Genomic DNA, 18685 nt, shown 5'->3' with positions numbered 1-18685 from the left:
TAGTTATATAATGTCTAATTAAGTAATGTCAAATAATTCATTAATCTTAGAGCATTATAGTTATGATTGTGCCCCTGCTAAGACGACTCAATGGAAGCGGGTTCTATATCTCATTTCTAATTTTGTCGTTTCCTCGCATCTGTCCTGAAACTAACAAGATAAGATATCCCTTGGCTCATAAAACACATGAGGTAATTATGGTCATAGAATTATTGATAACTATATTCCGTTGATTCCATGACTAAGAAATCTAGATCTTAATCAAAAAATCTAGTGTGTTTGATGCCTTAGAAGATTGAAATTTGGAGTTTATGCTGAAATCTCTCGTAAATAATGGAAATAAAAACTGTATAACCTGCTGAAAATCAGCGCTGTTTGAGCCAGCTTCTATTGATAGCAATAACTGCTACACAGTACTTTTATATCATTAGTATTTTTTTTATGTTATATAGTTCTGAATTATTTTTACCTCTGTAAGTCTTTTTTACTTGTGTTTGTTATTAATAAAGTATTCATTCAAAGTTTTCATAATCTATTTCAAAGAGCAACGAACGCGAAAGAAGTTTTAGCAAATGATTTCATGTTAAATTGCCTACCAAGACTCACAAGATGATGATAATTTTCGTTAAAAAAAAGGTAGCCAAGTTAAACTAAATATACTCTATATTATGGTTTGTTTAGGGTTTATTGTTCGTAGATAGAAAATATAAGTGACGAAACATATCCTGAACTGATCGTTTAATTAAGATTATTTAAATCTAGATTTTGTGTTAACCGTCAATTAAACTTGTATTTCATTATTGCAAGATTCATTTCCAAAAATACCAAACAATACTATTTAGAATATCAATCTTAGATCGCCAATTTAGGATAAGAAATCATTATAATAATATTTATAATGGCGAATTAATCCTACATACATCCTAAGATACATCATACATTCACATTCCTCACAGAATTAAGTATTAAATTCAGTTATATATATGACGAGGAAAGAACCTCTGTATTGTTTTTAAAAGGTGTGACGTCATTACTGTTGACATCACAATTGCTATCTTGCTGAAGATCACTCATTGGTTCTTCCAAAGAAAACTACACGAGTAAGTATTTTATTACTTTCTTTTATTCAACGGGCAGCGTTACGACGTCCCAGAGAGGTCCGTACCGTATGACAGCCCGAGCACGACTGACCTGAGTGTCGACCGTGCGGCTGTATTTATAGGACTCAGTGCACGTGCACGTATTTGTAATTCGGGTTGTTTTTTAGAATAATTTCAAGTCACAATGTAATTAGAGGATAAATTATGAACTAATTTTAACTAAAATTAGTTAAACTGAATTATTCTTGTTTTTATAATAGGTGTGTTGTAGTACTTGCGCCGATACGGCTATTCTAACAGGCGGTGCGCGCCCTGCACCAGCCTGGTTGGTATTTGTAAGTTGTAGTGGATTCTTATAGATTCTCGTTAGTTCTTATCGACTGTTATTGTAACCGTAGAGTTCTCGGAGGGTCTCGTAGAGTTCTCGGAGGGTCTCGTAGAGTTCTCGGAGGGTCTCGTAGAGTTCTCGGAGGGTCTCGTAGTGTTCTCGGAGGGTCTCGTAGAGTTCACGGAGGGTCTCGTAGAGTTCTCGGAGGGTCTCGTAGAGTTCTCAGAGGGTCTCGTAGAGTTCTCGTTGAACTGCAAAAATATAAAGTTTTAGGAGGCTCTTCGGAGGTTCTCGAAGAGTTCTCGGAGGGTATCGTAGAGTTCTCGGAGGGTATCGTAGAGTTCTCGGAGGGTATCGTAGAGTTCTCGGAGGGTATCGTAGAGTTCTCGGAGGGTCTCGTAGAGTTCTCGGAGGGTCTCATAGAGTTCTCGGAGGGTCTCGTAGAGTTCTCGGAGGGTCTCGTAGAGTTCTCGGAGGGTCTCGTAGAGTTCTCGGAGGGTCTCGTAGAGTTCTCGGAGGGTCTCATAGATTAATAAAAGGTTTTCATCAGGATGTTTTGAATTATAGAATAAAACTGTTCACATTGTGTATCCATCAAGAGTCCGTGGTTAGCACAAGTGTGTAACGTGAGTAGGTCAGAGGTAACACGCTCCAGATACTCGTATGGATCTGTGGCGTCTACGTGTCTACTCACGATTCCACAAGGCGTCCCAACGGTATCTCTGATGGATACATCATGCATACGTGGTTATCACAAATGTATGACGTTGTTAGCCTGAGCTACCACCGCCAGAGGTACCACGTTTCAGGCTCTTTTCTCGTAGGACTCCCTCGTCGACTTATAAAAGATATTCGTCTGGTTGTTTTAAATTATTGAATAGAGGTACTTCCAGCCCTTAACGTCGCTGTATCATGTGAATACTGCGCAAGGTATTATGTAATATCACACGTCATTCTGCACTACGCATTGCAGCGCACTCGTTCCAGTCTAATTTAGTAGACTTGAATCCTTTATCTTTGCTTCGGTAGATAAAGCACATAAGTGCACCGACATTTTCTGCATCGTCTCCATCATTTGCAATGACTTGGTATCCCTCCCATCTGATTTCCATAATATGGGTATGCTTGCAGTCCTTGTGACCCTGCTTCCAATGGCGTATTGTTATCTACCAACGGTCCCTTCTGCTGGATGTTGGTTGGGTGCAGTTGATCAGGTCGTATCCCACTTCTGATGACGAGGAAAGAACCTCTGTATTGTTTTTAATAGGTGTGACGTCATTACTGTTGACATCACAATTGCTCTCTTGCTGAAGATCACTCATTATTTCTTCCAAAGAAAACTACACGAGTAAGTATTTTATTACTTTCGTTTATTGAACGGGCAGCGTTACGACGTCCCAGAGAGGTCCGTACGGTACGACAGCCCGAGCACGACTGACCTGAGTGTCGACCGTGCGGCTGTATTTATAAGACTCGGTGCACGTGCACGTGTTTTCAATTCGTGTTGTTTTTTACAATAATTTCACGTCACAATGTAATTAGAGGATAAATTATGAACAAATTTTAACTAAAATTAGTTAAACTGAATTATTCTCGTTTTTATAATAGGTGTGTTGTAGTATTTGCGCCGATATATATAAATGTACGTAATATTTACAAATAATTTCAAGTTTTATGAAAATAAGGGACGAGACGGGCAGGATGTTCAGCTGATGGTACGCCCTTCCCATTACAATGCAGTGCCGCTCAGGATTCTTGAAAGGCCTAATAATTCTGACCCAATAATATAAGATGTTAAGTTTCATTTGCTCAGTAATTTTACTAGATACGGCGCCATTCAGATTACTGCTGCATATTACTGCTTCACGGCAGAAATAGGCGCCGTTGTGGTACCCATAATCTAGCCGGCATCCTGTGAAAAGGAGCCTTCCACTGGTAAATGCAATGGTGTTGAGACTATTCAATTCAATCGCGAAACTGGGCCTCACCCCCTGCATTAAATATTTCAAATCAAAAGAATATATACATTATTAATACTGAAAGGCTAAAAGTGTTAACTCAAGTGATCAAGTGATCCCCATGTTCGTCTCTAGATAGGCGGCCTGACAAGTAAACTTAATATAAAATGGTCTGGTATAAGCCATAATTCCTACTATAACTCAACGTCTATGTAAAGCTCACAAGATTTAAATCATGCCTAAAATACATTAGTTCTCGGGTCAAGGACCGCTCATACATAATAGAGGTAATACATTTAGAAGACAACTTAACACACTGTCCATCCAACATTGAGCCCTCACGCTCCCTTCATTCAGTGCAGATACAAATAAATCGAGGCTATGGTGGTTGTTTTCGAGGCCCAAATAAAGTGGTTAAGGTTTATCAGGTCGTAAATTTTTGCGGGTATCTAGTGAATGTCAAACTATGTACAAAAATTTTACGGATAAACGCTTTTATTTAATTTGGGCTGATAACGAACCATAAGATATTACTTTATGTATTTGGTCGTTATAGTTAGTTTCATTTTATATATCAGCTATTACTAGCCTTAATCCGCGACATTGTCCGCGTAAATTTTCAGAATTTTTTAGTTTTTGGGATTCTTTGCAAATCATACACATACAAACTGCTCTTCCGCTGCTGGTAGAGCTCTTCTACGATACAGCGGATATCCCTTATCAATGTGGACAGTGTCTTTCATAATATTTCCCTGCGAACTTTAATCTAACCAATGGGAGGCTCCTTTGCTCAGGATGCTGGTTAGATTATGGGTATCATAACGCCGCCTATTTCTGCCGTGAATCAGTAATGTGTAAGCATTACTGTGTTTCGGTCTGAAGAACGTCGTAGCTAGTGAAACTACTGGGTAAATGAGACTTAACATCTTATGTCTCAAGGTAAAGAGCGCAATTATAATGCCTCTTTTTTTACACATATTTTAACCTATCAGCCATTTCCTAGATTACATTTCATACTTACCGAAATGAATGAAATCATCTATCGATTCTAGAATAAAACATAATGCTAAAACCTTTTCAAAGTCAATATGCTAAGCTTCACTAACCGTCGTAAAAATTTACAACGGTAGTGTATATTACAGTGATAGAGCGCTCAACTCATAACATACACGTGTCCTACTTTTAAAGCCACTTTAGCCAGCGTAATTACTAAGCTAATGTGAGAGTCCATACGGCAATGTGTTTATTACGGTCAAAGGGTGATGGGAAATATTTTATTAATAATTCAAAAGTATACAATATGTGGTTGGTTTCCAGTTAACTTAAAAAATTTGGAAATCAGGCGTTGTAGATCTGATGGTATTCTATGGTCTGAAGCTGATGGCAGTGGAACTTTTAATAAATATATTTTTATACACGCTTAATACTAACAATTTGTAATGTTTTTAAATTGATAACCCTCACTTCTGGGATTAATACACAAATTAAGTTTGAAAACAAAATTTGGGGTTGAACAGGTTATTAACTGTAAAGTAGATCCTGTAGATGAAGCCACAACCTGAGAGTTGAACAAAGCAAACAAGATTTTATGACGATACGTCACTCGAACGGTTAGCTCAGTTGGGAGAGCACTCGCTCGAGAGCGGAGCGGAACGCGAGAGGTCGTGGGTTCGAGTCGAGCATCATTCATAAAATTTTGTTTCCAAATTTTATTTACGCTTATTATTAGTTAAACTGTGACTCGAAATCATTGGAGACGATTTTCAACCACTTTAAAATGTTAGATTAAATTAAAAATTTGTACACTTATCACCACAGAACAGCTAAAACAGATTCTATAAGATGTTCTGTGCTTATCATGGACCGATTACAGTACAATTATTTAAACAGTCTGTCCCACTTTTTCTTTCCATCTTCAGAATAAGCGATATTTTCAATGTTCGAAACCGGCTAGTGTCTCTGTGCCAAAGACTATGGTGCGTGCATATTAATCGAATATTACTGTTACTATGTCATGATATAATAATATATATTTTTGTTACATAAACACTGTGTAGGTACTTTATGCCTGTTGAAAAATTTCTACCTTTTAATTTGGTTTTCTGGAAAAGTGTGTTTTTTTATTTTTTTAACTTTAATTTTTATGTATTAAAACCACATCTTTGTTGGAGTACCTAATCAAAATCGTAAAGATACGAAAATAAAGAATATGTTTTATTTTTCAAGAATCCTGAGCGGCACTGCATTGTAAAGGGCTGGGCGTATTAATTACCATCAGCTGAACGTCCTTCTCGTCTCGTCCCTTATTTTCATTAAAAAAAAGAAGAAAGTTATAAAATTCGCTAAATACATACTTAAACTAGCTGACCCGACAGACGTTGTTCTGTACATAATAAGTAAAACACAGATTTTTATGAATTCGTCATTAATATTTCAAAAAATCAAGAATTATTTCGTAAAACTTGCTCCCGGTTGTTATAATGAAATTATTTCACTGCAGAACTATCAAACTATGCGTCAATAAATTCTCTCATAGAAAATATGTCCATACAAAACAAATATTGGAAATAAAGATAATTATTGGTCCCAAATCGAAATAAAAACCTATCCTTTCTTTCATGTTGGACTTAACTGCACTCCATCCGTTCATTAGTTTGGAAGTTCACTGGGAACAAAAATCAGGACACAGGATTTATATATATTAAGATTTACAGGAAGTTAATAACATTAACACGTGCTCACGTAACACACATTGTCAAAGGATTGTATACAAAGACAAATAATGAATGCAATGTTTCTCGAAACTAGTTTAGAAACAGCTTCAAAACGTTTGGAGCATGTTTGAGATTACAAAGTTCATTAAGACTCTGTCTTATTTTGATTACATCTTTGGACTTGTAGTTTAAGTACCGGTCAACTTAATAGATTTTACAAATGATTTAAGTCTTCTTTAGTGTTAATTCCGCCAATAATAAGTGTGGCTCCCAACTAATTATTCTTAAACTAAAATTTATTAAAAAAAATTATTGAATTAGGCGTTACTTTGCGGAAATCCATATTTATACAAATGATGTAGAGGCGAAACACGTGTTGAATTGTTTTAAAAACAAATATTGGCGGAATTAACACTAAAGAAGACTTAAATCATTTGTATAATCATGGATTTCCGCAAAGTAACGCCTAATTCAATAATTTTTTTAATAGATTTTAGTTTAAGAATAATTAGTTGGCAGCCATTTTATTTTTATAATGAATACTTTGACTAAATTAATAATGATGTAATATTAGAGTCACTGGTTTACAAAAACGCGATTGATTAAAATATATCGCTAGATTTTTCAAAGTCAAAGTCAAATTAACTTTATTTAAAAAGCTTAAACTAAGCGCTTTTAAATAGTCAATTTTTTTTTAATTTACTGAAATTGGTCATATTCGTAAAAAGTTGAGCTCGTGAGATGAACATATAAGAAACTCAACGGCCACTCTTTTTCAATAGAGTATTTTACAGTGGCTGTAATATACATAACAAATTAGTTTGTAAGGTGTTGCATCCAATATATGAGTCGTGTTTAAATAATATAAATTATTTCATAATAAATAATAGTTAAAAAAAACTAAAATGCACGCTTTTTAAGATATTATTAAAATAATAATTCGTCTACAACCCACGCTTTTTTTTTACAATAAAATATATTTTTTGTACACTATTTTCAATTTAAATTTATTTTCTATTTTTTAGTTGAATTTTATATAAACCGTGCTTTTTAGTTTTCTTTTAACTATTATTTATTTTTCATTTTTTAGTTAAATTTTCTATAAAAGCCTATTTCTAAAACTATTAAGTACTTTAAAATCAATTCCTGCCTTATCGACTATAGATGAAAATTATATAAATTAACAAAAATCATATTTTGCAAATTGAAAAATATTATAATTTTATAGAATTAGTGTAATGTCATCGGTCCTCGATAAATCTACAAAGTTTGAACGAAATCTAGCCGTTTAAAATGGGACAAAATCGCGCCCAAAGAAGTCGGTTACAAACATACAAACATACAGGTGACGCTAATATAAAGCGTATAAAAAATAATAAAGAATTGACTGTATAAATATAAATTATCGTCGTAAAATATCGTATGGTCGTGATAACTGTTACAATTGGTAAGTGCATCCAAGAAATACAATGATTTCTAAACTATAACGGGTCGACCTGGCACCACAAGCACTGGACATTAGTTTTATTCTTTCTACGCTTTGAAATAATAGACTTTCCTCAACTAAATTTAAAAAAAAATCTATAAGAAAATGTGTCTTGTTAATTTTTTTATATTTAATTTCTAGATGTTATAGTGTGCAATATTAAACTTTGTGACACCAAAACATCTAGTCTAATAACTTCAAAAATTCAATGAACTTTTCAGTACTTAATCAACAAAATACATTAAATTAATTACTACTTAGTAAACAACGTTAACTGAAATTGCTTATTAGCGTAAACTTAGTAGTAGTTAAAATGAAAAAATAATAGTAATATCCCAAAAAACCTTTAAGTCCATCCAGAGAAAGATTTCAATTTATTCTTATAGGAACCTATTATTGCAATTGTAATAATAATTTACCGAGAAAATCGACCTAGTTTTCGCACCGGAAACCTACAAAGAAGGAACCCTTACATAAAAACCTTACAAAAGTGTTAACAGATCCCAGATGGGTCTCCCTATAAGGTCCGGTTGCGTTGGACAGGTAACATAAATTGCTGAACCCTTTTAGTGGGCAAATAACAAAAGTAAAAGCTAATGTCAACCGCCGCTAACAGGCGGGATTACAATTGGTTTAGTTTCGACTGTTTAAATTTTGGGACTTTGCAAATAATTTATTGAGTTGCACTGCCTCATGTTTGTTATCGGTAAATATTATTAGTTTAAAATAGAACAATAAATTTATTCATGAACGAGCGCTACTTGTTGTATCTGGTCGACATAGTTAATAATATAAGAAATATTTGATATTTAAAACATTTAAACTTTGAACATGATTCATTTATTCCAGCTAATTTTAACTAAACACCGTACATACTAATATGTTACGTTAGTATTTCTTTTTTTATCGAATACGAGGACTAACGAGCGTACAGGTCACCTGGTGTTAAGTGATCACCGCCGCCCACATTATCTTACAACATCAGAGGTATCACAGGAGCGTTGCCGGGATTTTTTTGAAGTACCCAGGTAGCAATGTGAAATACTCATTGATATTTAAAAGAGGCTGGCCGCTTGTAGCTATACTCTTTTCACGAGCTCTGCTTTTTCCAAACATAATGTGTTACGTAGTAAGTTATTTTAATTAAATATCTATAATATTTTCAAAAGAGCTCAGTTTTAGCCTGATTAAATAAAGTTTTTTGAGTATTTTAGTGTTCTATATCATCCTATAAGCTGTAACAGCGTATATTTTTTAAGAATATCAATATAAGAAATTTTGATCTGTTTGACCTTAGATTCGAAATTAGATAAAAGGAACATATTGCCGCATTTAGGAATAATCATCCCGAAAAATCACACTTCGCGAAACATTGAATTGATACAGGTCACTCACTCGGAAACAATAATAATTTTTTAATATTTTGCATACATGTGAAAAAGGATTTCGCTTAAATGTGTTAAAGCAATTAGAAATAATAAAACACAAAAATAACATGTTTACATTGTTGAATGAACAAACAAATTTAGTCCCATCACCTTTCTTACGTATCTCTTCCGGGGGTAATACGTCACAACTGCCGACCAATCACAGCGCGTCATTTCACGTGTCGAATCGTTTAAAAACAAATTTTGGCAGAATTAACACTAAACAAAACTTAAATCATTTGTATAATTATGGATTTCCGCAAAGTAACGCCTACTTCAATAAAAGGTGATTTTCTTTATGTAAGAGGGAGCAAAGACTAAAGAGTCACACGATAGGAAGTGATGAGTCAACCTCCTATGGATATCCGTAAAACCAGTGGTCTAGAGATGCGTTGCAAGCCTTTAAGGTGAGAGAAATACTCTATATATCATACTCTCCTCTATGCTTGAAGATCCCTGAGTTGTATGAGTTCAGGAAAACAGCAGCCGATAATGGATTCCACAAAGTTAATGTGCGAGGCAAAATGTGTGGCAGCCTAGCGAAGCTCTATAAGAACAAAGTGATTCACTCGATTGGATGAAACGTCCAGTCGTTGACAGATTGACAGATGACGGCTATAATCTTGTACAAAACGGAGATAGCCGAAATCCACTACGTTTTAAGTAACTCTTCGCTTTCTAACATAGCCGGATTATGCTTCGACTCCAATTGCGATACTATAATTACTTCTATTTAAAAACCTATGTCAAATGATGCAGTCAGTCTTTCAATAGTTTCTTACTAAACTAAATTTAAATTTTTACTTAGGCAGTCCCGACTCTTACTACGTAGTATTAAGATTCTCTTTGATGCGTGGATGTAGAACGACAGATGTCAACATAATGTGGGTGGAATTTCCGATGGTTGAATTTGGCTGCTGGTATCAACAGCCATTTTGGTATCCATCGTATTTGTTGATATGCAGCAGTAATAGTAATATACAACCTGTCAATTTCAGCTGTATAATAATTTCGGCCTATGAGATTCAGCTCGTTGACAGGAATCCTTAAAAAAGGACATTTATGAAGTGAGAGAAGTGAAAAGTATACTACTAAATTTATTACCCAGTGAAAAGAATACTATTAAATCAGATTAGATTATTAATAATAATACAAGGACATTAATATATTAAAGTTCCCACTAATATTTAGACTGTCTAAGTTGTAGGGGGCGCATGAGAAGAACTCATGCGCAAACATATTATATGCTATTAGGATTTTATATCTTTCGTAATACCAAGAAAGATAAAATATAAAAATATAAAGGTTCGTATGACATAAACAATTTTGCATGACGCATTGTTTTTCCGAGGTTTAGCCAAATCAATTAATCAAAAAATATTTTATGTTACAGCGTGGTTGTTTATTGCCAGCAATTCACTGAAAGTAGAACAATTAATTTATCTATATAAATCAAGTCAACGCTACGCATTGCGAGGGGAGTGCTAAATTATTGTTACTTTATGTTCCCTTGTCACGGACATATTTAATTAGATACTTCGGATGTAATGTAATTGTAGGGATAGCGAGCTTCTGTGAGACTTATAGTTGCAAACCTCTGTCAAATTGTTCCTCTATCATAATGTTAGTGGCCAAATATAATTCAAATTCAAATAAGACCAGGGTCGATATTTATTGAAACCAAAAAAAATAAAAGTAGGATTCCCTTCCTTTCCCAATGGGTTTCCATTGGGAAAGGAAGGGAATATAACAAAAATGAAAGCAAAAATAAATTAAGAGCGATCTGAGGTCGGGATGTATAAGGGGGGGGGGTGTTAACATAATGGTAAAAAACAGTTTATCTCGAAACTAGAAGTCCTATGGAAAAATAAGTTAAACGGCAAAGATGTAGGTTATGAAAATATCTACAACTTTTGTTCCAACTCCTGGAACTCTATCTCTATTACTCATAATATATAATTCAACGCCGAGAGCCTTTGAACTAGCCTTTCTGGAAATCCATTTTTTTTTTTTTTTTTATGGAAGAGGAGGACAAACGAGCATACGTGTCACCTGGTGTTACGTGATCACCGCCGCCCACATTACAGAGGAATCACAAGAGCGTTGCCGGCCTTTAAGGAAGGTGTACGCGCTTTTTTTGAAGGTACCCATGTCGTATCGTTCCGGAAACACCGCACAAGGAAGCTCATTCCACAGCTTTGTAGTACGAGGGAGAAAGCTTCTTGAAAACCGCATTGTGGAGGACCGCCACACATCCAGATGGTGGGGATGATATCCTAACTTGTGGCGTGTCGTGCGAAGGTGAAATTCGGCGGCAGGAATCAAGTTAAAGAGCTCTTCGGAACACTCCTCGTGATAAATGCGGTAGAAGACACACAATGAAGCGACGTCTCTAGGCAACGCCAAGAGATCCAGCCGTTCACATAGCACTGAGTCGCCGACAATTCGAGCTGCTCTACGTTGCACGCGGTCAAATGGATCGAGCAAATACTGGGGTGCACCAGACCAGAGATAACAGCAAAACTCCATGTGTGGCCGGACCTGCGCTTTGTAGAGCGCTAGAAAGTGGGCCGGCTTGAAGTATTGCCGTGATCTATTGATGACGTCCAGTTTCTTCGAAGCCAATTTGGCTTTGCCCTCCAGATGGCCACGGAATTGGCAATCGCTCGAGATTTCGAGACCCAGTATTCCGATACTAGGCGCGGCTTTAAGAGAAGTGTTCTCGAAGAGCGGTGATACGACAAATGGGGTTTTTTTAGTGGTAAACGCGCAAACTTGAGTCTTCTGGGGGTTAAATTGGACAAGGTTCAATTTACCCCATTCCGCACACACAAGTTTCTCCCGGCACTGGTCGACGATTTCCCGAGAGAGACCTGCATGGCCCGTGTATACGGCATCACCAGTGCTGTCATCTGCATAGCAATGTATGTTGGAGGTGTCCAACATATCATTGATATGCAGAAGAAACAGCGTAGGAGATAGCACAGAGCCTTGGGGCACTCCAGCATTCACGGTCTTCGGGTTCGAGCAATATCCGTCGACAACAACCTGTATGCTACGCCCAGTGAGGAAGCTGGAGGTCCACTTGCAGAAGCTCTCGGGAAGCCCAAATGATAGAAGTTTTGAGAGGAGCGCCTTGTGCCATACACGATCAAAGGCCTTCGCTATATCCAGGCTAACTGCCAGGCCTTCCCCCTTGCTTTCAATAGCCGCCGCCCATCTATGTGTTAGGTATACCAGAAGATCACCTGCCGACCGTCCATGGCGAAAGCCGTACTGTCGGTCGTTGATCAACTGGTGACCCTCTAGGTATACTAAAAGCTAGCGGCTAATTATGCTCTCCATGATTTTGGAGAGCAGGGAGGTCAAAGCAATAGGCCTGTAGTTCGCCGGATCCGAACTGTCTCCTTTTTTTGGATCGGATGGACAAGGGCTGACTTCCATGAGTCAGGAACTACGCCTTTGGAATAAGAGTGCCGGAATAAACGCGTTAGCACCGTCGTCAACTCAGGGGCACACGTTCTAAGCACGATTGGAGAAATGCCATCCAGCCCGCTCGACTTCCTGACGTCCAACGAAAACAGAGCTCGCCTAACAGTTTTCTGTCTGAACTGTACTTCAGGCATAGAGCTCTGACACCGCGGGATGGTCGGCGGTGTTTTTCCGTTGTCGTCAAGAGTCGAGTTGGAGGCGAAAAGAGCGCACAGGAGCTCGGCTTTCTCTTTTGCCGTATGGGCCAGGGTGTCATTCCTCATGTGCAATGGCGGCATGGACGGCTGGTTGAAGTTACGAAGAGCAGCTTTCGACAACGACCAGAACTTGCGTGTTCCGGTCGGGTAACTGGAAAGCTGCTCGCCGATTTTGACGACGTGCTTAGACTTCGCACGGGCGATTTGCCGCTTAAAAAATCTGGAGGCACGGTTATATTTCCTCTTAAGAACTTTGCAGTTCGGATCCTTTGTGCGCAACCCAAGTTCGATACGCCTGTTTTTTGCAGTCAGATGCTGCTTTAACTGACGCATCGAACCAGGGCTGTGATCTGCCACCGATCGGTACTACAGAGCTTGGTATAAAAATATCCATGCCCCTGCAGTATCACATCAGCTACTGCAATGGCGCAGGCACTAGGATCATCTGAAGGGAAACAAACCTTGCCCCAAGGGTAGGATGCAAAAAAGGAACGCATCCTATCCCAATCTGCTGGCTTGTAGTGCCAAACGCGGCGGGTCGCTGGTGGTCTGCGACGTTGGCGTCGGATAGGCACTACACTCCTGACCAGGCAATGGTCGGACGTTCCGAGAGGGGCGTCGACAAAGACCTGGTAACTATCGGGATGTGTAGTCAGCAGATGATCTAATAAGGACGGCATGTGGCTATTCACATCCGGGAGCCGCGTTGGCGACTCAACCAATTAGGACAGACCATGCGCCAATGCAAAATTATGCACAGATCGCCCTGCGTAGTCTGTGGTACGTGATCCAAGCCATTCGGCATTGTGTCCGTTGAAATCACCCAAGACTACGATTTCAGCGGAGGGGATCTGTGCAAGCACGTCGTCAATTGCCGCTTGAACGCAGCCCATGAGATGATCGGTTTCTGCGTTACCACTATGGGACCTGTAGACACACGCATAGATACGGACGCGGTCGTCTAAATCTACGCAGAGCCAGAGAGTAGACAGGTCCCTACCCTCAAATTGCCGAGACGACGACAGCAGATATCCTCCCTAACGTACACACATACCCCGGCATGAGGCAAAAAGTTGTGTTCAATTTTGTACCCGGGGTACGTTAAATATGACGTATCGCTAGGTCGAGATATCTGCGTCTCCGTAAGGAAACACAAGGCCGGCTTCGCCGTCTCAAGGTGGTGGTGGACGGCGTTTAAATTGGAGTGAATTCCCCTGATATTGCTAAAGTCCACGTGGAGCGTGGAGCGGGGTGCCGTGGTGTTACTGCCTCGTTTGTCCTCGGTCATGCGCGGTTCTGTGCCCACCCCAGAATACGAAGGGCAACCCGAGCGAGTGTGCTCGGGGAGGGATTCTCCGGCTCTGGTAGAGCCGGAGAATGAGTCTGGCCCGATTGTGCTGACGTCATAAGACGGCAGCGTGACTCTCCCACTTCTAAAAAGCCCTTAGTCGCCTCTTACGACACCCATGGGCCTGGGACTCCCCTATTCTTTTTACGCCCCGAGGAAAGTACAGGGCAAATAGTTATAATTGATTCTCTTTTAAATTTATCGTTACTGCAACCAAAATCACCGCCACCGCATTGACAGCAATATTTCTTTTAGGACCAATTACTACTGCGTCATTACTGAATGTACCGGAATGGAATTATGACCATTCTCTGCGGAATCAAATATAGATGGTCATATTATACATATAGATTTTTTTATGACAATGAGGGACTAGAGGAACAGGACGTTCAGCTGATGGTAATTGATTCGCCCTGCCCAACCACTTACAATGCAGTGCCGCTCAGGATTCTTGAAAAACCCGAAAATTCTGAGCGGCACTACAATTGCGCTCGTCTCCTTGAGACATAAGATGTTAAGTCTCATTTGCCCAGTAACTTCACTAGCTACGGCGTCCTTCAGACCGAAACACAGTAATGTGTAAACATTACTGTTTCACAGCTGAAATAGGCACAGTGGTACCCATAGTCTAGATTGCATCCTGTGCAAAGGAGCCTCCCACTGGTTAATATACATATAATACTTACTCCATTAACCTTTTACTTCTAGTCCAAAAAGTGCCCGTTATAATGCGTTTAGTTGTATCTTATAATGCTCCGTTCAAGTCTCCCTTAAGTTAAGCTTCAAAATATGAAAGTTAACGTAACTTTTTCTTTTCAGAATAAAACTTGGTGATGATGTTCGTGAATCGTGCTGACAACTAAACGAAGATGGCCGTTTTCACGCTATTCATTATAGCGATATATCTGACAACAACATCAGCTTCGAATTGTACAACGTAAGTAGAATAGCTGTAGTGCAACGTAGAAGATATTTTCCGAATACAGGGCGAGAAAATATCAGTGGCTAATATATTTTTAGAACTCCGTAGCCAAATGGCAAAAAACACCACTTTTTTCTGAAATTATACGAACTGTATTGTTGAATCTTGGTAAATACATGTATTCTGTCAACCGCATTAAGATTTTCTTACAAAAATAGAAAAAAAACAGCAAATTTTGGGGGTTCAACATACTTCGAACTCTCTCTCAACTCAAATATTTTTATTCATCAAACCCATCCATGGATAAATCTTCAAAAATGATATGGTTTGAACAAGATCTAGTTTTTCTTTCATACGTAATAAATCGTTACAACGAACTACAAGAACTTTTATATTATTATGTTTCTTGCTGCTACGGGAGCCTACATGGGCGAGTCCGACTAACACTTGGCCGTTTTTTTAGTATAAAGTTCGTTATATTTGCTTTATAAGGATTTATAATTTTTTTATGTCCCATTATGTTTAGATAGCAATAAAGTTAATATATGTTCAACAAGATATTAGATATCAGACCACACTGTTAATGTTTGGTTCATTTTTGTGGCAAGTATAATTGTTCAATATATTATTATGAAGAAACAACTGACATATAGCAACAATAGCGCTAATTGAAGATTAAGAAGAAGATTTGTTAATTAGGATTGAGATTTTTAATTAAAATCAAGCAGGTCTTTGGAGAAATAAATTTGAAATCCGACGATAAAAGGAAACAAACAAAACTTAAGAATACAAGCAGTTTTGAACTTGTACCAGACAATTTTAAAACTGAATCTAGCAGGACATTCAATGAGGGAAAGGAAAAAGAAAAATGAGCAAAACAGACGGCGGAGGGATATCCAATACAAAAGAAAAGAAGTAAGGGGTAAGACAGAGTAGTAGAAGGGAAGACGTGATAAAAGGTCCAAATTGGTTAAAAAATCTTTCGAATACCTCTACTGGAAAACCAGACAATTTACAATTCACAAGTGTGCATACCGGTGTCAATATATTCTTTATGCTTTTTTATGTTACACTTAATTTTTAAGTTTTTATGGTAACAATGTAGATAAATTAAATTTGTAACCAAAATTTATGAACGATGCAGGACTCGAACCAGTACTCTCTGTTTATGTCCAAGTGCTCTTACCAACTGAGCCAACCATTCAAGTTCAACTCAGGTTTTAGCTCCATCTACAGGACTTTACAGTTATCTCTTCTTAACCCCAATAATTTCATATTAGGAAATTGACTTGAGATGTCGCCCTTTCAAATATCAACGGTTCGAGTCCCACATCGTTCATAAATTTTGGTTACAAATTAAGAAAGAAAGAAAGAAAAAATTTATTCATGACGATATAGTACAATAAAACAAAACTGAGGAATATTATTTTCTATACGTCACAAAGTGGTCCCAACTCAGCATATTTGTTGGTTTGTAAACCAGCGCTGGTCTTCCGTTGGGCCATTTGGTGACGTCGCCTTTAAAGATAAATAAAGAGCAACTAATAATAAATTAGGTATTATCTTGTCAATTTCTGAAGTTTCTAAAGTTCTGACTGACAAGTTAACAACTCTGTCAAATGTCAATCTGAGTATGGACAATTTTTTATGATATAAACAAAATATAAATAATATATTAATGATCATAGATCAGTTTACATTATTTATTGTTTGTTTTTCTATGAAACATTAAAATGTATAAAAGTACTAATTAAATAAAAGTTACCAGCTATATATAAGTAAAAATGACTGAAGTACGGTACCTACTCATAATTGCACAGCTCAAATATGGGATAATGTTAATGGACAGATTTAATTTATATAATTAATACCTGAAGTCACTCTATCATATCACTTTAAAATAACAATCTGTTTATAAAGTAATCAAAATAAATATATAACCCTTTAAACGAATAAAGCAAGCAAACTGAGCTCTTTTATAATTAAAAAGTAAAACTACATTAAAAAACTACATTGAGTTCTATCACGGAGTGTTTTCGCGTAAACTTTGAGCACACTCGACCTTCGTGTACGCAAAAGTACTCGTTTTTGTAATTTTTATGTGAAAGTGAATATGTGTCAAGTATGAGTCGTGTTGTACTGGAGAACTGTTACTATCTCGCTTATTATGCTTAAAAAATTATATAAATTAACAAAATCTTATATTGTTGAAAAATGGAATAATTTTATCAAATTAATGTCATCGGTCCTCGATAAATCTACAAAGTTTGAATGTAATCTGGCCGCGTAAAATTACTCATTTGAGTCGGTTACAAACAAACATACATACAGGTGAAGCTAATAAAAAGCCTGTAATAAAAGAAATGAATTTTATTGGTGAATTTCAGTGGTAAAATGAAATGGCGGTATGCATGGACCATAATACTCTTTCATCAATAAATAAGAATAAAAGAGAAAATCAAGAACCTGATAATGATTTGACCTGTAAAAAGTGTGTGTTTATTTTCTAATGAATAATATCACTATAACTCTCTATCATTCTTTGTTATATAAATTAAATCTCACTTGTAAAAATAATGTAATTAAAAAGATTTTTTTTTATTCTAGGAAGAAAATGAAATGCCAACTTTGCTCAAAAGATGAGGTTATATCGTCATCATTTCCGAGTATTTACATTTAAAACAAAATAATTTTAGTCAATTGAGGAAATTAAAATGTACCACAGGAAAATTAATCACAGCAAGATAGCGCCCGATATAAATAAGCAATATCACTTATAAAATATCCCTTATATACTATAAGTTATTCTTGAGTTAAGACGTCAATTACTTTGTAATTATGAACATCAATAAAGTAACACCTCAAATTAATAACTAAATAAGCTTTTGATATCAATACAATTATAACTTTATCTTGATATTAAAGTGTCATTTACTCTGTAATTATGAAGATCACTTAGTCAATGACTGCACAAGTTCTAAACAATCTATTGTTGAAAAGTTGCTTTATCTCCTGCCTTGTGAAAAATGATTATTATCGAAGTTGAGTGGTCGATGGTAAAGTTTGAGGTCTCTCTTAATGAATCCAGTTTCAAAGTTGGGTGAAAGTCGAGGCGAAAACAATAAACATGGTATTTCTAATTTCTATTGTTAAATTGTACGCAATTATAGTTTTGAAATAGCTATGAATATAAAGTTCGAATAATGTCTCCCTATAAGTTTATTATTTTCTAGCTTAAATATATTACATTATCAATATTTCCATCAGAAAATTATTATTTCATTTCACTTCAACTTCACTATTTGCACCATAATTGCTATTTTTGAAGATTGCTAATTGTTCTTGTACATATAATATAATATATACCTATTAAACATAATATATTTGTAAATATTCGAAAATTTTGGTTATAAGGCATAAAGACATTTTTTTTTCTCAAAATTGATTCCTTTAGAATCCTTTTTTTATGGAATAGGAGGACAAACGAGCGTACGGGTCCTTGAAAACCGCACTGTGGAGGACCGCCACACATTCAGATGGTGGGGATGATATCCTAACTTGTGGCGTGTCGTGCGAAGATGGAACTCGGCGGCAGGAATCAGGTTATACAGCTCTTCGGAACATTCCCCGTGATAAATGCGGTAGAAGACACACAATGAAGCGACGTCTCTACGCAACGCCAAGTGATCCAGCCGTTCACAGAGCACTGGGTC

At 36.9% G+C, this 18685-nt stretch overlaps 1 protein-coding gene across 1 annotated transcript in view; it reads left to right on the top strand.

Annotated features, from left to right (window-relative positions):
• Positions 1 to 18685, top strand: part of LOC126976123 (C3 and PZP-like alpha-2-macroglobulin domain-containing protein 8) — a 275988-nt gene that overhangs the window by 82046 nt on the left and 175257 nt on the right. The window contains exon 2 of the mRNA XM_050824318.1: positions 14870 to 14987. Coding sequence (XP_050680275.1) covers positions 14920 to 14987 — 68 coding nt within the window. The 5' untranslated portion in view covers positions 14870 to 14919. The remainder of the gene's footprint in view (positions 1 to 14869; positions 14988 to 18685) is intronic.

The sequence above is a fragment of the Leptidea sinapis genome, chromosome 39 (genome assembly GCF_905404315.1).
Source record: "Leptidea sinapis chromosome 39, ilLepSina1.1, whole genome shotgun sequence".
Lineage (NCBI taxonomy): Eukaryota > Metazoa > Arthropoda > Insecta > Lepidoptera > Pieridae > Leptidea > Leptidea sinapis.
This window is presented reverse-complemented; position numbering and strand designations above follow the sequence as displayed.